At 36.4% G+C, this 22,351-nt stretch overlaps 3 protein-coding genes across 3 annotated transcripts; 2 read left to right on the top strand and 1 right to left on the bottom strand.

The window, feature by feature from the left end:
* On the top strand, window positions 1,972-12,690 carry LOC109713730 (myosin-1-like). Its single transcript, XM_020237906.1, has 23 exons — window positions 1,972-2,759; window positions 3,894-3,995; window positions 4,081-4,224; window positions 4,318-4,468; window positions 4,561-4,588; window positions 5,326-5,491; window positions 5,633-5,696; window positions 5,810-5,823; window positions 5,920-6,004; window positions 6,287-6,390; window positions 6,470-6,608; window positions 7,693-7,811; window positions 7,907-8,059; window positions 8,137-8,226; window positions 8,966-9,043; window positions 9,213-9,371; window positions 9,455-9,658; window positions 10,100-10,305; window positions 10,392-10,527; window positions 10,788-10,917; window positions 11,020-11,166; window positions 11,258-11,337; window positions 11,721-12,690. The coding sequence occupies exons 1-23, from the start codon at window positions 2,376-2,378 to the stop codon at window positions 12,387-12,389; spliced, it is 3,552 nt and encodes a 1,183-aa protein (XP_020093495.1). The 5' UTR covers window positions 1,972-2,375; the 3' UTR covers window positions 12,390-12,690.
* On the top strand, window positions 14,318-16,114 carry LOC109713731 (putative GEM-like protein 8). The gene is made up of 4 exons (XM_020237907.1): window positions 14,318-15,029; window positions 15,105-15,185; window positions 15,281-15,555; window positions 15,664-16,114. Exons 1-4 carry the CDS (start codon window positions 14,876-14,878, stop codon window positions 15,838-15,840), a joined length of 687 nt encoding a protein of 228 aa, XP_020093496.1. The 5' UTR covers window positions 14,318-14,875; the 3' UTR covers window positions 15,841-16,114.
* Window positions 17,537-18,635, bottom strand: LOC109713802 (GEM-like protein 7; the record flags this gene model as incomplete). The annotated part of the gene is given in 4 exon segments (XM_020238006.1): window positions 17,537-17,936; window positions 18,032-18,306; window positions 18,411-18,491; window positions 18,589-18,635. Coding segments are annotated over 4 exon segments (580 nt in total), but the record flags the coding sequence as incomplete, so codon positions are not given.

The following is a 22,351-nucleotide window of genomic DNA, read 5'->3' as shown; positions in this document are numbered from 1 at the left end:
CGCATTTATAATGAATTAAAATTATCTTTATATAATAATAGAGAATCTGATTATTTAATGTGTTGAATTTTGTAGGGATAACTTAATTACTATATTTATGAGATAATAAATTTTATTTACTTATATCAAAACAAACAACAGAACTTAAAAAATATTTATACTAGTATCAAATTACACAAAAATAAATAAAAAAGTGCTTAAATTTAATTTCCAGGTTGTATAAATTATACCAAAATAAATAATAAAAAATTATACTTAACTTATATTGGATCTAGAGATTCGGCAAAATGTGTAGGAATTTTTTGTGTACATAATATGCCAAAAAAAGAAAAAGAAAAAGAAAAAAGCGTGGGCTATTATTACCAACACATACGAAGTGGACGGTGTACTTTGGGGAGAAAATGGCTGGGTGGCCGGATGCAACACGTGGCAGACTTTCATTGGTCGCACCGTACTATTGCTTTTTGCCGGCTTTTTTTTTTATTCCACCGAAAAATCGAAAAAGAAACGTGAACCAACCAAAAGCCCGCTCCAAACCGTCGGATCGTGATCCAACGGTCCGTCCTTAAAACGGGCCCACGACGTTGGGCCCCACCGTACCGTCCCTCGTAACGTCCTCGTCTGCGTAGTCAAAAGACCCGCATTTATATATCTGTTTCAAATCCCAAATCTTAATAGTTAGTTAATTGGTAAAAGTGCATGGAGCCCCCTCCACTAGATATCATTTTAAAGTTGGCTCATCCACTTTCCTTATACATATATTTTTTTAAAAAACTTCGAATACCACTCCTTTAGTTTCACACTTTTTTATTTTAATATCTTATAATTTAAAATATATTAATTTAGTACTCTGATTTTATGTTTTTTTTATTATCCCCTTCGCTAATATTTTCATAAATTAGTGACAAAATTAAAACTAAAAGACTCTACAATGAATATTCAATAAATCTTGATGGAGTATTTGAAGTTTTTGTATATAATTTAACGAAATGTTAACGGAGGAACTGACGAAAAGATAAAAATAAAACCACAGAATATTAAATTGATACACTTTAAACTACATGATATTAAAGTGAGAAAGTGTGAAACTATATAAGTGGTATTTCAAGTTTACTTTTATCTTATTTTTTAAGTGACTACGTACTTATTGATTTGGAGTAATTTTATCTGCATATTCCGAAAATGATGAAATTTTTTAACGGATCATTCAAAGACCATTATTACATATTTATCTTGTCATTTTTATTATAATATTAAAAATTTTAAAAATTTATTAATTTTAGAATAGAGTGTCTAAGATTTACTTTTTAGTATCAACAACTATAATTTATTTAGGAGATGTACATAAAATATTTTTTATTAACACTTTTTAACTCTTAGTTTTTAAATTAAGTAATTTGAGTTAATTCAATTGAAAATTTATTATATTTATTATTAATATTTGTTATATATAATAATTTTAATTGTTTTAATAAATAAGATAAAAATAATTAAGTTCGTCTATTTTAATAGTTTAACAGGATAAAATTTTTATCTAACCAGCTTTAAAAAAGAATTTTTGTTTAAAAACTAATTAGCTCCCAATAATTAATAAATATATTTTATAATAATTAATTAATTAATTAAAATTGAGAAATAAAAAGTCAAAATAATTTTAAATTTTAATAATAGAGCTGAAATAGTTACTTGACAATAATAATCATATAATTGAGGGGTCTCAGTGCATTTTCACCTAATCAATACTCGACCCGACACCTTTTAGTACCATTTTTAACCCCAACGGGCAATTCCGTGATCCGCGTCGCGTTACGGAACGTGGAGGGGCAAATTAGTCATTTGGAAGTAGCCGTTAACTCCGTTAGAATTTAATCGATTTTTTTTTTTTGTTCTTTTTCTTGGATTGGAAGGGTTTTTTTGTGTAGTTGATACGAAACATTTCCAAAAAGAAAATATTATTTATCCACGTATTTATTTATTTTAAAATTTAAAGCGAAGAGGAGAAGAGGTAAAAGGGAAGGAGAGAGAAACACAGAGGAAGCTGCAGTGGACAAAGCGACGGGACGTTTCTCCTTCCTCCTTTGCTTCCATTTTGCTCAAATTATTTGTTATTTTCGTTTTAGTTTTTTTATTTTGGTTTAAGCCATTCGTGGAGGTTGTTAGGGTATCACACCGACTTCGATTTAGTTGGGATTTTTTTTCCTGAATTTGTTGTTCTTTGTTGGATTTTCTTCAAGATTTTTGGTTTTGGACGATGTTTTAGACCCTGGGATCGTCCATTGCTGTTGATTTGACCTAGTTTTTAAGGGTTTCTTTGGATTTGTTGGGGTTGAGGGCAGAGATCTGAGTAGTGATCTAGGGTTTTGAGTCGATCGTGCATGGCGTCGGTGGAAGCGCCGAAGAGATCAGCGGTGCGATCTCGCGCGCCGCTCAAGCTTCAGGCGCTGCGGTCGCTGCCGCTCAATTTCCGATTCACCAGCGGGGGATCGCCTTCCATGGCGGAAGGCGAGAAAAGGGAGGTGGGGATCGATCTCGGAGCGTTGGAGGAGGAGGAAGGAGAGAACGGGGGAGTGGAGGAGAACGAGGAGTCGCCGTATAGCTCGAAGACGACGTCGAGAGAGGCGAGGCCAGTGGAAGAAGCAGAGGAAGAGGAGGAGGAGGAGGGTAGTGTGGATTCGGCGGCAGCGGCTCGATCTCCTGCGGCGTTGCCATCGCAGGTTGAGTCTAGATGGGGAGATACTAGTTCTTACTGTGCGAAAAAGGTGAGTCACAGCTCGATCCACATTTAAGTTTAATGTTAAAAAAAAAGAAATTTGGAGTGTACATATATATATATATATATATATATATATATATATATATTTTTCCGTTTATTAGAACTTTGGAATTAAATTTGGTAATATTGTGACTTCAAACTGTTAGATTTTATGTAAGCTAGATATTCTAGAGCAATTTGTTCGCATCGATAGGATTTGCTTCTGTGGGATGTTGCAATGATATCAATCTTCCTGCTCTTTCAGGAGCTGTTACTAAATTATTGTACTTTCCTTGGAAAATTTTATGCCTTGTCATTAACAAGAATGCGGTTCCATTACATGTCTTTTTATGTACTGTGCTGCCATTGGACTTGGCTCGTAATATGGCTTCATTCTGCATTTTGTCCAGCATCCAGAAGGGGTATGGTCCCCAACAACTAGTATGAGCCTCGCAGCCTCATTGATTCTTGATCATTGAAACACATTGTATGATTGCAGAGTCTACTCTAATTCATATTACTGATCATTGTTTTACCATTTCGGACAACTTATATGATATCATTGGTTCTTTCCTAAGAAGTTTTCCCTAAAATACATAGATTGTCACAATGAAGTACTGATGAAATTTAAGTAGGGCAATATTTCACTTAAACCAAAAATTTGATATTACAATGTTAATTATCACTACCGAATGTATCGGTACTTTTCTTTTAGGTTGATGATAAAAAACAGGTTTTACATGGATCATTCTCACATATGTTGCTTTTTTGTATCTATTGCTTGGCTGAAACTGCCATAACTGCAGTTGAAATTGATCAATTGCATTTACAATAGAAACTGCAATTTAGTGTTTGAAATATACTTATTCATGGCTTAGAACTCAAGGGATATGCATTTTAAGATATTGATCAGCTCGTGGAACTTCAGCTGATAGTGCTCGTTCCCTATCTTGTGGCTGCTATTGAATAAACCCTCTTAGCCACAATGTCACATTACTACAATCATTCTTTCATCACCTATATGGTGATAATTTAAGTTGAATCAAATTTTAGTTCTGCATTGACCTCAAAATCAGTCAGTGTTGCACGATCATGCTGTCGATTGATTGCAAGAACTTCATCTTGAAGTTTGTTGTTTCAGAAACTTCAAGCTTGGTGCCATCTTCCGAATGGTGATTGGGTATTGGGCAAGATACTTTCAACAGCTGGGGCAGAGGCTGTTCTTTCCCTTCCCGAGGGTGAAGTAAGTTACCATTTCCCAGCGGTTAAGGCCAGTTACTAACATTTCTTGGTATTGCACAGCTTATCTTCTTAATTTCCAATTTCAGGTCTTAAACGTGAAGATTGAGAATCTTTTACCTGCAAACCCTGAAATTCTTGATGGAGTGGATGATCTTATGCAGCTTAGTTATCTAAATGAACCATCAGTTTTGTATAATTTGCAATATAGATACTACCAAAATATGATATATGTAAGTTCTAATAATCGTTATCACGATTTCTTTTATGATTTAATGCATCATATGTCACTGAAACTAGAAGTCTTTTTTGTCTTTGCAACTTAGATTAAAGCAGGTCCAGTTTTGATTGCTATCAACCCATTTAAGAAAGTCCATCTTTATGGCAATGATTTTATTGAAGCATATAGACGGAAAGCTATGGACAGTCCACATGTCTATGCAATAACAGATACAGCTATCCGTGAAATGATAAGAGGTAGCCTAACTGAAGCTAGCTATGTCATGTGTATCACATAGTCTGTTGACCATGCTCGTCTTTAACTTCTAATTTCATTACTTTCTTTGCAGATGAAGTGAATCAATCAATTATTATAAGGTTGGCGGGTTTGATCTTGCATTCTTTAGTAACTGCTAGGATATTGTGATAATTATAGATAATTAATAAATTTCCTTGATAGTAAAGATCTCATCCTCTTCCTGCTAGTTTTCTGAATATCTGTTGAAAGTAGTTTGAGTGCGTCATTCTTCAAAGCTAGAGATTTTTTATGTATGACCCTCTAAACTGTCATATTTAGATGAGATTCTCTAAATAAAACAATCAGTAGGACAAAAATTATTTGGAATTTTCATTGAAGGATCTTGAGGATATCATTATTTAGCGCTAGAAATTATAGTATTCAAGACAAATATTTATCAATAATCCATTAGAGCAGTGTGGATTTCCTGTTAAAGTCCCCTGCTTATTTGAAGGTTATGTACTTTATATATGATAAAAGATATTTGACATTCTTATATATTTATGTAATGAAACTAATTTTAATATAAAATATGAGTGCAAGATGAATCTAACAAAAATATTTGCAAACTTTTTGTATTGGAGGGGTACTAAGCGTAATCAAGCTTTTGAAAGGGAACAATGTAAGGATCTTTTTAGGGTATATGTATAAATGAACCCTTTTAAGTGCGTTTTGAAAAATCAATGACATACTTTTGGAAGATCAAGAAAAGACAGTGAAATGTGATATTGTGTAAGCAAGATAAGATAGCTCCTGTTCTTAGTAAAAAATCAAACTTTTCAAACTTCAAAACTTATGAGTTGACTTTTTCTTCAAGTGGTGAGAGTGGAGCAGGAAAAACTGAAACTGCAAAGATAGCAATGCAGTACTTGGCTGCCCTTGGAGGTGGTAGTGGCATAGAATATGAGATCTTACAGACGAATCCGATACTTGAGGCATTTGGCAATGCAAAGACATCAAGGAATGACAATTCCAGTCGCTTTGTAAGTTATCCAAGTTTATCTTACAACTTCTATTCTCCTAAGCTTTAGTCATTGTGCTGAAACCTCTGGTTACTACCCAATGCTGGAGACTATATCAACTCTTCTGAGATACTTTCTTTATATCCCGGTCTATAAATGCAGGGAAAGCTCATTGAAATTCATTTCAGTTCAACTGGCAAAATATGTGGTGCCATGATTCAGACATGTAATGGATCTATTTTTGAGTCCCTGAATTCTTTTTCTACACCAATTTTCTTTTGGACTAACCCCATTACCTGCACTCTTTCTTTTTCTACCTGGATCTGAATGCATCGGCAGTTTTACTTGAGAAGGTACTATTATGCAGTATTTTGTGTTTTCTATTCGAATGTGCTTTTTTTCCCCTTTGTTATTCATTTATTTGAACTGTTTCCCTTCATTTTGTGCAGTCAAGAGTTGTACAATGTGCAGTTGGTGAACGGTCCTATCATATTTTTTATCAGCTATGTGCTGGTGCTACCTTGCCTCTCAGAGGTACAAAATCTAAATTTCTAACTTTTGCCTTCCTATGGTTTTTACTTCTATTGTCTAGATCAAATCATTTGACATCACTAACTCTTGATGCGAGCTTAACTTCTCCAGTTTGTAAGTTCCTCTTTTTTTTTCTCACCTGCATCTTAAGTGCGAATTAGGAAATGTCATTGTTAAGGCACCTCAATTCTTTTGTTCTTTGATAGTCATGTCTGTAATTTGTGTTCTGTTGTTATGATTTTCTAGCGACCTCTTAAATTAGTGTTTCTGTTTCTTGTAAAACAGAGAAACTAAATTTGAGGAATGCTGATGAATATAAATATCTGAAGCAGAGCACTTGCTATTCAGTAACTGGTGTTAATGATTCTACAATGTTTCACACTGTGATGGTATATCCGTAATTCCCTCAGAAAATTGTGTTTTTATTTTATGTAATATGCACTTTCATACTAATTTTTATTTCTCCAGGAAGCAATGGATGTTGTCCATATCAGCAAAGAAGATCAAGAAAATGTATTTGCAATGCTTTCCGCAGTTCTATGGTTGGGAAACATTTCCTTTACAGTGATTGACAATGAAAACCATGTTGAAGTTGTTGCTGATGAAGGTAAACATTTTAGATTTGCCATGATCAATCTGTGAGATCAGATATTATAAATCTATGATCTTTGTTACATTATTAATGCTTTTTTCCTTCTTTCAAAAGACTAGAATGAGGCCCAGTTTGGGCATACCCAAGCCCAAGCAAAACTGAATAGTAAGTTTTAGTTTTGGGTTATACTACTAAGGCGTAGCCTTGCAATGGAGAAATCCGGGCTTTAGGGCTTGGACCGTTCTACAGCTTAATTATTAAATTCTCTAGAGGACCTATGCTTTAGGGATTGGCCTGAGTTTAAGAGCTCCTTGAAACTGCCCTAAACAAGTCCAGGTTTTGACCAACTTTTTTCTGGCTTGTTTCCGACATGCAAGGTCCTGATTTGCTACCTGACTACCTCCAAAGTCAACAATGTTGATTAAAGAGATTTGCCATTCACGTGGTCTTTTAAGTTCTCAATTCCCTTTCATTCTGTACTCCCTTTCAATTTTGTGATTTTCTTATAATGAGAAGTAGAACCTTAAAATGGGACACTCTTTGTATATTATCTGGTAGTCATGGTTCAGTGATTATAGAGATTCGACAGTTCGATCCTCTCTAATTTTGTGGACTTCTCCTATTGTGAGGTGTTCCTGCCCCAACTTAATGTGTTTTGTAGTTTGTTACCTTGATGGCTTTGAGGCTCTTGTGTATCCCTGCGGTCTCTTCCTCAACACAGATTGTTGTAGGTATTGCCAATTAGGTGTGCTCTTGATCTTTGATATTTCCAGGCGTTAGAAGCAACCAAACTTCGACTGCACTTGATTACATTCTTGTGTCACAATTAGATAACAGGTAGCTAGTGACATATCATGATTTGCCATTTGTCTACCTTTTGCCCGTGCACTGTGATACTTGCCTTTTACTGAAGTTTATCTTACATTATTGGTTTTCTATAATTCTCTGTATTTGTTTCTCCTCTTTGAAAACTTTTCTCAATTTTATCCATTAGATAATCTATTGTCCCTCTTTCTGCTATATTACTTGTTAATCTTCTAGTTGCCATGGTATGTTGCTTTAATTATTACTCGACAAATAACAAGCAGTGATGCTACAGGTGCACATACTGTTGCTAAACTTATCGGGTGTGATATTCAGGATCTTAAGTTGGCTTTGTCAACTCGTAAAATGAGAGTCGGCCATGACAATATTGTTCAGAAACTTACTCTTTCACAGGTATATCATAGTTCTCAATTGGAAGCAATATAAATTTGCCGTTTTATCTTAAAAATGATTTAAAATATTTACCTACCTTTTGTTTTCCATTCTAGGCAATTGACACGAGAGATGCATTGGCGAAATCACTATATGCAAGCCTGTTTGAGTGGCTTGTTGAACAGATTAATAAATCACTTGCAGTAGGCAAGCGTCGCACTGGCAGATCAATCAGCATTCTTGATATATATGGCTTCGAATCTTTTGACGTACTCTTCTTTAGACCACTGACTCTGCCCATTAAGATTTGCAAGTAGTATCTCATGGTGCACTCCTGTTTTTGCAGAAGAATAGTTTTGAACAATTCTGCATCAACTATGCTAATGAAAGGCTGCAACAGCATTTTAACCGCCATTTGTTTAAGCTGGAACAGGAGGTAAATGCTTTAATCTTGTAGCAACTAGAATGTAGAGAACCATACACAAGTAAAGTAAGGCAATGATAATATACCCTAACTATTGCATGTTGTACTATGTCTGCAACACTGAATTTCCACATTGTTGCTTTCTCTCTCTTTATCATTTTCTACGAGTTTTTTGTTTTTGAGTATTTTATTTACTAGCTAGAGTGATTAAGATATCTTGTTTCTTTGAAGAGTGGCTTGTGTGATGTAATCTCGACTTTCTTCTATTCTATTTGTAGTGTTTTTATGAGCTTATCAAATATATCCTTCAAAAGTCTAATAGCCCTCGACTGTTGATGAGGTATGTAACCAATTTAGGAACAATCATACAACTGTCATATAACTGTCTTTAGACCTCATTGTATTTTTCAACCTTGATTTAACTTCGCTGTGACTTCCAATTAAAAGGCTATTATTAGAAATTCAGAATAAACTGAAGGTGCATTTCTGTAAGGAGATACATCCTACTGAACATGAGCAAGGTTGGAAAGAGAGTTTTAAGCAATAGAAGGTCACATTTGTTTATCCTCACTGTTTAATTTATGCATCAGGTGCACTTCAGATTTTTCTTTCATTAGATATATGCACCTGATATTTTAGTTATGTAGGTCTTTGTTATTTTATGCATATGAAGTGCCATTATTAGTTTCTTTCTTTTGGTTGTGATTTTTTTTTGGGTTTATAATCTCATGGTTATGTCTGTTCTCGTCAGGAATACATCAAAGATGGCATTGATTGGGCAAAAGTTGACTTTGAGGACAACCAGGACTGCTTGAATCTTTTCGAGAAAGTATGAGCCACTTTATTTACTGGATGTAACTTGCTATTATTTTGGACAGCGGTATTTGAATACGATAATACTATTGAAGATCAGTGGCAAGGATGCTTTCCCTCTTTTTCTTGGTCTTTTTTGTAACTTGTACAACAACTTACATTTTTTTTCCTTCTATTTTATGCAGAAGCCACTGGGATTATTGTCTCTGTTGGATGAGGAGTCAACTTTCCCCAATGGTACCGATCTCACTTTTGCAAACAAGCTTAAGCAGCACTTGTACAGTAACTCTTGCTTTAGAGGCGAAAGAGGGAAAGCCTTTTCTGTTCAGCACTATGCAGGGGAGGTGTGACTTGGCGCTTTATGATCACGTATCTTAAATCTCTCCTTTTATCCTCAATGTAGTTGACGGTTAAATTCTATGATTAGGTGGTCTATGACACGTCAGGGTTTTTGGAGAAGAACAGAGATCTATTGCACATGGACTCAATTCAGCTCCTTGCTTCATGCAAATGCCCTCTTCCTCAGATCTTCGCATCCAAGATGCTTGCGCAATCTGATACTTCTGCATCTAATTCACACAGAACCAGTGGAGCTGATTCCCAAAAGCTAAGTGTAGCAATGAAATTTAAGGTAAACTCTTTTCTCCTTGGTTAGAATGTATGTAAAGTCCCTCTACTATCCTGAGAATGCAACTTCGTCTATGAACTTTTTTACTTGAGTGCAGTCCCTGGAATTTCCCTTATATTGCAGTTTCATCCCTAATCATAGCAAAAGAAAACCCTTAGTTAATCTGTAAAATAGCATATTTTACCCCTTGTGCACAATGACTTCCTGGTTTCACTGTACTTGAACCGGGTAACTTTTAAACTGGGTAATTTCATTGTACTTGTGAAACATATGAGAAAGTTAATGTGCTAAAGTGCTTAAGTTGAATAGTTAAGGGACTAAGTCGTAATAATAGCTATCCATACATTTTACTCCTTTTTGGCGTGACTTATTTATTGTCACCTTTTGTATGGTATTCTCATCTTTTTACTCTCCTTCTGACTTTGTATTTGGGCTGTTGTCCAGGGACAACTATTTCAGTTGATGCAAAGACTTGAGAGTACAACACCTCACTTCATTCGCTGCATTAAGCCAAACAATTCACAACTTCCTGGTATTTATGAACAAGAACTAGTTCTTCAACAGCTTAGGTGCTGTGGAGTTCTTGAAGTGGTCCGAATATCTAGATCCGGATATCCTACGAGGATGTCTCACCAAAAGTTTGCTAGACGGTAAAACTACTAGTTTTGTGATCCCGTGTATGAATTATGCAGATTTTTATATTTTTCACGAGATATTGGTGCTCTCTCTTATGTAGGTATGGCTTTCTTCTACTTGAGAGTGTTGCATCTCAAGACCCACTTAGTGTGTCGGTTGCAATTCTTAAGCAGTTCAACATTCTGCCTGAGATGTATCAAGTTGGCTACACAAAGTTGTTCTTTCGAACTGGTCAGGTGAGATAAGTGGACCTTTTTTCCTTTTCTGAGATTAGTTTCTTAATTGCCGACTTGATACTAATCAACATTAAATGCCTCAGAATTTTTTTTTCCCCTGATTTGTTCTTGTTTATATGCAAAATTCTCTCTTTTGGGACTATGATTTGTTAGTTCTCATAGGATCAGAGAGATGCTTTCTTAATTTTTCGATTGAAATTTGTCTTATCAAATATATTAAAGCAAGTTTTCTTTTTCATATTCCCTGTTGGAAACTAAAGATCGGCACACTTGAAGATACAAGAAATCGTACGTTACATGGTATTTTAAGGGTTCAGAGCTGTTTCAGAGGCTATCGAGCTAGGCGTTATGTGAGAGAGCGTGCAAGAGGAATCATTGCACTGCAATCATGTATATCTCCTCCAAACTATTTTCAATCTATGTGAAAAATTATCTCTTCATTTTTTATAGTCTTTTTCTATTTATTGTAACTCTTTAACTCTGTAACTTCAGTTATTCGAGGAGAAAAGGCCAGGCGTGTTTATTCAGAAATGTTGCAGAAACACAGAGCTGCGATTGTTGTACAAAGAAATATCAAATGCCAAGCTGCTAGGAAGAGCTTTATAAATACTCGTAATGCTTCAGTTGTAATACAGTCGGGTAAGAATTTTCTTGTTCTTGGTTGGCTTATCCGATCGCAGTTGAATATAGCCTATTCATTTGTTTTGATAATACTTCACTTGTTATACAGTTATTCGTGGTTGGCTCGTTCGAAGGTGTTCTGGAGATGTAACTCTTCTGAATTATACAAGAAAACTTGAAAGCAAAACGGTAATTTCTATCTCAAACTTCAATCCTCAGGATGAACTCAAAGATAATAGAGCTTCATTACGCGTAGTTTGCATAGACAAAAAGAACTCCATGAGCATTGACACTTTCATTACATAGCAAATACAGTGTTCACTATGAGGAGTTATTTTAAAAAATTTTTGTTACTTTGTTCCCTTTTATCTCCTCCCTCTCTCTCTCTTTAAGCTATCACTCTTCATTCATCATTTTTTTTTTTCATTCATCATTTTAGTAAAAGACAACACCTGCTTATATAAATGGATTACGGTTAAAACAAAGGCAACGCAATTTCTTTTTTCCCCCTTTTTTTATATTGTTATTATACTGTCTTGAACGGCTAAAATTTACATTTAAATGTCATCTAGGGCACTGAACCTGAACAAGTACTTATCAAGGCATCCGTTCTAGCTGAGCTCCAAAGGAGAATTTTGAAGGCTGAGGCTGCCCTTAAACAGAAGGAAGAGGAAAACGATCTCCTCCACCAAAGGCTCCACCAATACGAGAGCCGCTGGTCTGAATACGAGCAAAAGATGCATTCCATGGAAGAAGTATGGCAAAAACAAATGCGGTCTCTCCAATCCAGCCTCTCCATTGCGAAGAGGAGCCTCGCAATGGATGACCAGGATCGATCGTCTGACACATCCATGGACCAGCAACTGAGCTGGGATAGCGGCACTAACCACGTCGAGAATAGCGGGTCGCGTTTTGGGCCTCGTATGCTCGGCCGGGAAATGAGTGCAAGTTTAAGTGTCGTGGGACGCCTGGCGGAAGAGCTTGAGCAGAGAAAGCAAGTTTTTGCAGACGATGCAAAGTTCTTGGTGGAGGTGAAGTCGGGGCAGGTGGAGGCCAGTTTGAATCCAGATAGAGAACTAAGGAGGCTGAAGCAGAACTTTGAGTTTTGGAAGAAAGATTTCGGAGTGAGATTAAGGGAGACGAAGGTCATATTAAATAAGTTGGGGGCCGACGAGGTGAATTCCGATAGTAAGTTGAAGAGGAAATGGTGGGGGAGGTTGAACAGCAGTAAGATTATTTGAAGGCATATGATTTATTGTATTTATCATGTTTCATTAGTGCAAGTTTTTTTTTTTTCTTTTTTTTTTCTTTTTTTCTATGAGAGTAGTATGCAAAGAGAAACCCCAGTTTGATTTACTGGGTTTGTGAATGATGGTTTAAGTCAATTGTGGCCTGTAACAGGTAGGCCCGACAACACGGTTATGTATGTAATTATGGTTGGAACTGAGTTGATGAAATTGGGGAGTAGGTTTGTTGGGTTAAACAGAGATGTGATCTATCTAGAGGTTCATTTTTTTTTGGTAAATAATTCCCATTCTTCTATGTTTGATGCTCCATTTCTGAAGCAGCAGTTTGTCCTGTAGATTTGAATATTTGATGAACCTCAATGTGCTCCAGTCATGACCAGTGGTCCTAAAATTGGATTGGTTTGCCGCCTATGCTTTACAAATCGGCGGCTTTCTAATTCAAACCAGTTCAAAAAAAGAAGTTAATCACTTCTAATGAAGTGTTGATGCAGTTCAGTAAATATACTCTTGTAGCACTTGATTATAGTAGTTACTAATTCCAGTATGTTTGACTACTTTATTCGGCTTGCAAACAGAGTCCTCAAATATGCATGCTCTTTGACTGATTCAATAAAGACTCCTGTGATGTCAAGCCTAAACCACTTGTTACCGTTCTTTTATTTAAAAAGGTTTGAGGATGTGGCAGGAGCCAGCAGTCACTATGCTGACTGCGATAGAGGGGTGACCATATCTCATTGCGGTAGCGAGAGCACCTCTGTAATATCTTTCTTTTTCTGTTGTAATCCTTGTCCATTGGTTCTCGTCATAACTGTACTGAGCATTTCTTATTTTCCTGTTGTTGCACGCGCTTGTTGAACAGATTTGTTTTGATACGACATATCGAGGAGTAATGGACGGTTAGGGTTGCTTAAGGAATGCTACCTCCTCCTCTAAGAAAGGTAATGCATCAGAAGGTAATCCTTTTTCTTTTCATTTTTTCCAGCATTTTGTTTCTGTATGGTAGTATGCAGTTCCTTCTTCATGGAGTAAATGAGAGAAATTATTAAGCATTGTTATGTTTATATGGTGGTGAAGGGTTTATTATATGCTCCAGTCATTTTGGGATGGCATCTCTACTCATTAACTAATAAAACGGTACTACACATCGAGGGAGTTGCAAATTTTATATTATCAAACAAATGTCTCTCTTTCGTGATTTGATATTTTGCAGAAGTATTATTTAAGTAGTGCTGTTTAAAGGACCAGGAAGAAAAATATTAAAAATTTTCTAATAACTTCCTGCTACAGTAGGAGAAACGGGCTGATTTTGAGGTTCAGTTTTAGGGCCGATAATCTAATATAATCTTCCTTGGAGATTAAAAGTCTCAGGTTTTTCTTCTTTTTTTTTTTTGCCAAATAACTTGCCACTCTGAATAGAGCAGCAGAAAAACCAGACCATTGTAGGTGGTGAAGCCTGAAATTTTAGTTCTCCTTCTCTAACCCTTCTTGTCTTTTACAACTATTTTTTTTTTTCCAGAAAAAAAATTGGTTTTCGTATTTTTTTTATTTTTTATTTTTTTGCTTACTCCTAATAAGAAATGAACACTTGCAGGAAGGGGTCAACTACATGTTGCAAAATGCAAATAATCGACTGACCAACGTTAAACCTCAAGTTCTTTTTATTTTGCACTGTTTAAAGCCACTTATGCTTTTTGTAACTATTTCAAACAGGAAAAAGAAAAGCTAACTAATGTTTCCAGCTCAAAAATGCTTTCACTGATGCCACAAAATGCGGTTATGTACAACGACTTTTCTGACCCTAATGCTTTGTCTGATGCATTGCTTACTCGGTTGTATCCCATATACAGCTTGGAGCTTCAAAAACATATAACAAATAGTTGAGAAACAGGGATTACTACTAATAATGCCTCAAATTAACCTCAAAGAAAAGTAGGTAGCTGACACATCAGTTCCATCTCATTCCACATTAGCCATAGACCTCACAGCCCAAATTTGGTCCTTTTTAAATGCAAATCTTTGTGAGATAGCATTATCTTATTTGGCTGAAAAGCACTTTTTACGTGCCCACAGGCACATGGTATGTCCCTAATAAAGTAGTGATATACTGTTCAACCAACTTTATTAATTGTTGATTCGTTGTCGCCTTTGATCATTCCCTGCATCATGGAGGAACCAAGGATCACAAGAAATTGTGAAATTGGATCGCACAAAAGCATTGGGGCCCTTTTCTCTCTTTTTCCTTCATGGGTCAATATAATAACACTTGCTTTTTATCCTGATGAGCTGACGATGATTATGCATCACAATGTGCTGAATCAGTGAAGCGCTTTATTCCTGTGGACACATTCTCCACCTCTAGGTTGTTTCACCTTATATAGGGAATTCCTAGTGGCTGTTTGAAGCAGGGGTCATCTACAAGAGAGAGAGAGAGAGAGATTACTCAAAGAGAGGAGAGAAAGGCAAGAGAAGCTGCGGAGAAAATGAAGAGCTTGAGCCAAGAACTTGTCATTGGAATTCCTGTGAATTCTATCACATATGCGGCCGAAAAAACGCCAAGTGAATCAGCTTCTGCTTCTGAACCAGGCAGTTCATTTCTTGATGCCAATCCATGTGGATCTTTTGATTCCAAACATAGTAATAACCATTTCTTTCTCTTTCTCTAGTACAAGTGTAAGTAAGATGTATCTTAACAAGATCATTGTGTTGCAGATAAGAAGGATTCCTTTTTTCGTCGGATGACAAAATTGAGCAAGAAAACAGACAATTATGTGCAAGGCATCCGAGAACACGGTACACATCTCCTCTGATAGAACTTATCTACAAAACTTCTACTAGTAAATAATGTACAGAGTTTCTCTAATGTTCTATGTCTTTGGACATTGCAGTGACCTTGGGGCCAAAGTTCACAGAAACTGTCAGAGGGAAGTTGAGTTTGGGGGCAAGGATTCTTCAAGCCGGAGGGATTGAGAGAGTCTTCAGACAAGCATTTTCCGTGGAGAAAGGAGAACAGTTGTTGAAGGCCTTCCAGTGTTATCTATCAACCACAGCTGGCCCTATAGCAGGGATGCTTTTTATTTCGACTCAGAAGATCGCCTTCCATAGTGATAGATCCTTGGCGTTATCTTCGCCTAAAGGAGACATCGCAAGAGTGCCCTACAAGGTAAAATCAAGTTGCGAAAGAGAAATTTCGTAAAATCTTTTTTCTGTGAATATTGGAGTCAAACAAAGTGTGAAATGTTTTAGCTGACATGGTTTTGTGTTTATGTAGGTTTTGATTCCAATTGGAAGGATAAAAGGAGCCACACCGAGCAAGAATGTGAACAAGCCAGATCAGAAATATATCGAGATAGCTACTGTGGATGACTTTGAGTTCTGGTTTATGGGCTTCGTTAGCTACGAGAGATCGTTCAAGTACATACGACGGGCAATCTCAGGGTTTCAATAGCCTTTCACTGTCCGAGGATTCTGAACCATGCACAGCAGTGAATATGAGCTATAGATTACAACATATGGTTGTATTTAGCAGTGGCAAACCTGCTCCAAAATTTTTGTTTTTGGGCAAGTTTTTTTTACATGGAAGTTAAGAATAGAGAAAACGCGATGTCGGGATATTGACTCATTGTGATTTCAAAGCATAAAGCTTTTGAGAATACACATATTATGTGTTCTTAAAAATATTTTCATATTATTTTCTGGAAATTCAGTTTGTGTTCAAACCACACAGTTTATTGCTCCCATCCCACGTGAATGTTTCTTTAAATACCCCTTGAGTCCGTGATATCGTTGCATTATCGTATGACTTAAAGCTACATTACAGACTAAGCAGGCACATTATTTATTTAAAAAGAGATTTATTATAAGCAAATTCGACACCGTCGTAGCGGTAGAATATTCCTGAGTGATTTGAAAATTTAAGAGAAGTATCTATTAATATTAAGAATGGAGTTCTGGTATGGTGCTTTGAAAAGTACCAAGCACTTAGTGCTTATAAGTTTTTCGCTATTAGATCTATCTCTTTGATCATTTTTATTCATTGTATCATATTATTCAATCAACCACTCACTTAATCCTAAAAACCATTATTATCCTAGCTGTACATTTCTTAATTTAAGAGTCGAAAATCTATAAACACCAGTGATTTAATCTTTTTAAAAGTATAGAAGCTTAATTTTTAAGATAGTGATATAGACACAAAGAATGAATAGAAAACCAAATATAGCCAGCAGATCCATCCCTTATTCACATCAAAAGTTCAAAACAATTAAAAGTTATGGGCTATTTTTTAAAAAAAAGTTAAATTGTAGGAGTTATTCTTAATTGCCTACAGGTGAGGCCTCATGCATTTTCACCTCACAAGATATACGGTGGCAAATTTAAGTTCCTCAAAGTCGGCAACAAGACCGCATGAAATGGCGACTTCAAGATGATGTCTTTTTTCTGGGTATTGTTTAAATGAAAATTAGTCCGAAAATAAATTTAAAAAAAGTAAAAAAAATATATGGAGAGACCCTCAAATTTTATTTTATTTTTTCTGTTGACACCCTTTAACTTTCAATGTTTTCTAACTGATCTTTTATAGTTAATTAAGTTTACAAATTTACTAAATTATAGCTCAATTATCTATAACCAGTTAATTAAACCATTTTTATTCACTATAGCACAACGTACTTTAAATTACTAAATATTATGGAATTATCCGCTAAGACCAGCAAGTTTCTTTTGAAGGATGTTAACTTCAAACATTCCAAGCATACATTGATGTAAAATAAATCATTGTACTGAAAATTGATTCTAGCAAAAAACTGAGTAATTATCAGATGCCTCCACAGTTTACATGATAATTATCATCTCAAAATGGCTGGGAAAGGAATAAGTTTGAAAAAATTGTTCGCGGTGTACTCAAGAGCTTTTTACTTTGGAGCATGGATTGAAATTTTTTAACCTTAAGGCATCGATCGACCAGCGGAGAAAACGGAACAAAAATAAGGATTATATGTCATGCTCTTATTCAATTGCTTCATTCTCCTGGTTACCATGCAACAAAAAATTTGCACAATTCTATTCAGATTCTTGGAAAGTAAAGGACTGAATCTTTTCTAAAAAGGGAATTTCACAAAATTTTCACACTTAGAATAAGACAATGACAGTGTAATAAGTTAATAACTCAATCTTTTCATTTCTGACCATGATGAGTTCGCGACGTAATTATACAAAAGGATAGCCAAGGAAACAATTTCCTTAAATGTGTACAAAATTTGCTAAGACAAAAGGAAAGCTAGGTGCAGTACTTTTGCTACTAATTACAACTCTATATTGCAATCTACTTCCTGCTGTAAAACTCCCAAATTCCTGGCATTGTAATGTCTATTGCAACTCCGAAATCGCCCGCTGAATGTACTTGAAAGATCGCGCGTAGCTAACAAAACCCATAAACCAGAACTCGAAGTCGTCCACCGTGACTATCTGGGTATATTTCTCATCTGGCTTGTCTGCGTTCTGGCTCGCTGTCGCTCTTTTTATTCTTCCGAGTGGAATCACAACCTAAATTAGAACCAAAATTATGTCAGCTATAGCACTTGTCACTTCTTCTGAATCAAAATCTCTCGAAACAAAAACATAACACTTTTCTTTTTTACCTTGTAAGGAACTCTTGTGATGTCTCCTCTAGGGGAAGTTAGTGCCAAGGATCTATCGCTATGGAACGCGATCTTCTCGGTCGAAATAAAGAGCATCCCCGCGATAGGACCAGCTGAGGTCGAGAGATAACACTGAAAAGCCTTCAACAGTTTTTCTCCTTTCTCGACAGAAAAGGCTCGTCTGAAGACTCTCTCAACCCCTCCGGCTTGAAGAATCTTTGCGCCTAAGCTCAACTTCCCTTTGACAGTTGCCGAGAGTTTAGGCCCCAGTGTCACTGCAATACCAAGCGCACGCATACACCATTAGAGGAATTTTCATTTTTTCATTTTGCAGTTTTTTCATTTTTGTACAAAGTTCTATCGACGGAAAGATGTGTACCGTGTTCTCGGATGCCATGCACATAATTGTCTGTTTTTCTGCTCAGTTTGCCCATCCAATCAACAAAGGAATCCTTCTTGTCTGCACCAAGAAAAGAATCTTGTTAATTCAAATCCTTAAGTTCGAATTATATATTCGACATACACTAAAGAGGGAGAGTGAAAGATGTGATTCTTACTTTGTTTGGACTCGAAGAATCCGCATGAATCTTTATCAAGGAAGGAACCAGAAGTTCCAGAAGCAGAAGCAGATTCACTTGGCAAATTTTCTGCTGCATATGTAATAGAAGTCACAGGAATTCCGATAACAAGTTTGTCGCTCGCGTTCTTCATTTTCTCTACAAGCCTCTCTTGCCTTTCTCTCTCCTCTTTGAGTTAACTCTAGATGATCCCTGCTCCAAACAATCACCAAGGATTCATTTATATATAAGGTGAAGCAACCTAAAGGTGGAGAATGTGTCCACAGGAGTAAAGTGGTTAAAGTGATTCAGCAATTTGTGATGCAGAGTCATCATCAGCTCATCAGGATAAAAAGCAAGTGTTATTGTATTGATCAAAAAGGGAAAAAAAATTAAAAATGAGAGCCCCAAAAGCCACCCCTTCCACTGTCTAAAGAGCTAATCTAGATTACTACATGATGTAAGGAGTGATCGAAGGCGACAATCAGATGACAAAGTTAGGTGACCAAGTTTTTTTGTCACTTTATTTGAGGCTATCATGTTCTTTGTTCCTAGAAATGTTTAATGGTGGGGTACTTAAAAAGGCATTTTAGCCGACGAATTAGGTAATGTAAACTTACCAAGATTTGCATTCAGAGGGGACCATCTGATGTGGAATGAAATAGATATGATGTGTCAAAACTAAATGAGATTATGTTTGAGACATCATTAGCCTTTCACTCCTCCCTCTCCCACCATTCTCTTTGTCAAATTTTTGAAGCTTATACGCGGCATGTCGACGTAGATTTGAGTCAGCACAGCATTATAAAGCTAGTCAGGTCGGCAACCGGTTACGCCTAACTTCGGATTAGTTTGGGGGAAAAAAAAACAACTGCTCTGAGGATCTTAACATTTTGTAATATCAGAGGAGTAGAGCCCCAAAGTATACTGAGACTTTTTAACGCTTTTAAAGTATCAAAGCAGTTACGTATGAGGAACACATTCACAAACTTGCTTTAGTTTATAGGCTATTTCACTTACTGCAAGAGCTAAAAACTTTAGACCAACTTTTGGATAGAAAGCTAAAAGAAAATAAAAAAGAAAAAAGCTTTCACACCTAGGCATCCATGTGGACCAACTTTTATTGTTGTTTTACTTCATTCAGAAGTTGCAGCATTCAATTAAGCAACCCTAACAGTCCACTACTTTTTCTGTGCCTTATCAAAATTGATCTGTTCATCAGGCCTCCTTATCCGCATCTTTAAACTTTTCGATGAAAAGCAGCCGAAAAATGAGCACTTATTACTGATTCTTTCTATCACGACAGAGTCATTGTGGCGAAGTTTTGCATGCTGCTGCACAGCACAAAAGGAAGTCAAAACCGCGCATATTTGTTCCTTCAAGAATCACATCCTAGAGCAAAGAACAGCAAATTGAGAAAATGATTTGCCGCGTCGCTTCAATCAAATGTAAATGTGTCTACATTACTTCTCCTGCCGATTTGTTTGCATCTGATTGTTAAGTTCACAAGATTCTAGTACCAATTACAACTTGCTCAAATTTCACATGTTCTCTGAGCGTGGGACGACCAACCGAACATATTTCAGAAAAGAAAAAGGGAGGCAATAGTAATGCTAAAAGCATTCTGGCTACGCATTTAGAATTGCGGGCAGATTGCGATACCTGCAATGAAAAAAAAAAACCTATCTTATTTCTTTTCTGCATATCGTAATGAATCGATTATGACGAGCCTACTATATACTTTTATTTTAACCTCGTTTTACCTAATATTGTTAGATGAGTCTCAATACCAAATGGGCGCAAACTGGGACTACATTTGCATACTCGTAAAATAATGTAGATATTAAACCAAGCAGTAAATAATTTAGTGTTAGAAATCAGCCCCTGATGGGCCGGCCCAAATTAATTTTCTCTCAATTCTTAGTATGAACTGGGCCAATATTGGGCCTTCTTTGGGCTCAGATGGGCCATAGTGACCAGGATCTAAGCTTTTGATAGACCGGGCCGGCACCAATTCGCGCTGTCGTTTCAAATGAAAAGCTCTTTTTTGGTCGTGATTTTACTTCTATTTTTCTATTAACCATTTTCTATGATTAAATTGATTGATTTCTGACTTGTAAAAGGTTAGAAAAAATTTATGTTTTAAGAACCAAAAATAGATATTAAAATTTGACGTTTTTATTTTTACTATAGCCGTGCATATTTGGCTTAATTTTTCAAATATGAAAAATTGCTCTTTATATTTTCTATAATATCACACTATCCATATTGCTAGTGCACGTCACTCTCTGAGTCCACATGTTGGACGCTATGCTCTCTTATGTATCATGTGAGACTGTAATATTACACTCTCATTTCGCTTCTATTCTCTACTTTAACATATTTGATATCTCATGCACACCATACGTTACTGGGCTCCTCGTCCTTCCACGCGATTTCTTGCACGCTGCAGGACTCTATCTTTGCACGCTCCTCCCACTCTTATCATTTATTATTCTTTTTTTTAAAAAAAGAAAAAACTTCAAAAATCCCCCTTGTGGTTTCGTAGTTTCTCACTTTGCCCCCCTGTGATTTTATTTTTCTTTTTTTCTTATCAATTTCATTATTTTTTTTTTCTCAAATCAGTAATAAAGTTAAAATTAAAGGGTACTAAAGTGAATATTTGATAAATCGGGTATCTGAAGTTTTTTATATATAATTTAACGAAATATTAACGAAAAAGCTACCGAAAAAATAAAAACAAAACCACATGGGGGTAAATTGATACACTTTAAACCACAGGGGGGGATAGTGAGAAACTATGAAACCACAGGGGGTTTTGAAGTTTTCCCAAAAAATAATATAAATGCTGATTTCTTTTCTTTTTCATTATGTTTAGAGAAATATCCCCGCTTAGTTTTTGGTCGGGTCGGGTCTATCCAACGTGGTAGACCAGGTCTACGGACGACATATGACGTCACGCCATCGGCTTTGCTGCGATCGAAACCGGGTTTCGGCCACGTCACCACCCTCCCAACGAATCGGAGCGAAACCCAAAATGAAAAAAAAAAAAAAAAGAAAAAAAAGAAAAAGAAAGAAAAGAAAGACGAGGAATCCCCCGCACTCCTGCCTCCCCCATTCGCGAACTAAAACCTCTCCCTTTCGCCCTCGTTCTTTTATTCGAAAAATAAAAGGTCTCCTCTCTCTCTCTCTCTCTCTCTCTCTCTCTAAACCCTTTCCTCTCACTCCAAAACCCTTCTCTCTCTCTCTCTCTCTCTCTCTCTCTCTCTCTCTCTCTCTCGCCAAACCGTTTCCTCTCACCCCAAAACCTCTCTCTCTCTCTCTCACTCTCTCTGAGGACCTTCGATCTCTTCGCAATGGTACTCGCTGGAGCGGGTATTGGTGCCCAGCAGGGGCGGCGGCGGCGGCTGAGGGGCTCCNAATTTGACATTTTTATTTTTACTATAGACAGTACATATTTGGCTTAATTTCTCAAATATGAAAAATCACACTTTATATTTTCTATCATATCACACCATCCACATCGCTAGCGCACGTCACTTTCTGCGTCCACATGTTGAACGCTATGCTCTCTTATGTATCATGTGAGACTATAATATTACACTCTCCTTTCACTTCAGTTCTCTACTTTAACATATTTGATATCTCACGCACACCATACGTTACCGGGCTCCTCGTCCTTCCACGCGATTTCTTGCACGCTACAGGACTCTATCTTTGCACTCTCCTCCCACTCTTATCATTTATTATTCTTTTTTAAAAA

The sequence above is a fragment of the Ananas comosus genome, linkage group 8 (genome assembly GCF_001540865.1).
Source record: "Ananas comosus cultivar F153 linkage group 8, ASM154086v1, whole genome shotgun sequence".
In the NCBI taxonomy this organism is placed as follows: domain Eukaryota; kingdom Viridiplantae; phylum Streptophyta; class Magnoliopsida; order Poales; family Bromeliaceae; genus Ananas; species Ananas comosus.
The sequence above is the reverse complement of the archived record's forward strand: the minus strand, read 5'-3'. Positions and strand labels throughout refer to the sequence as shown.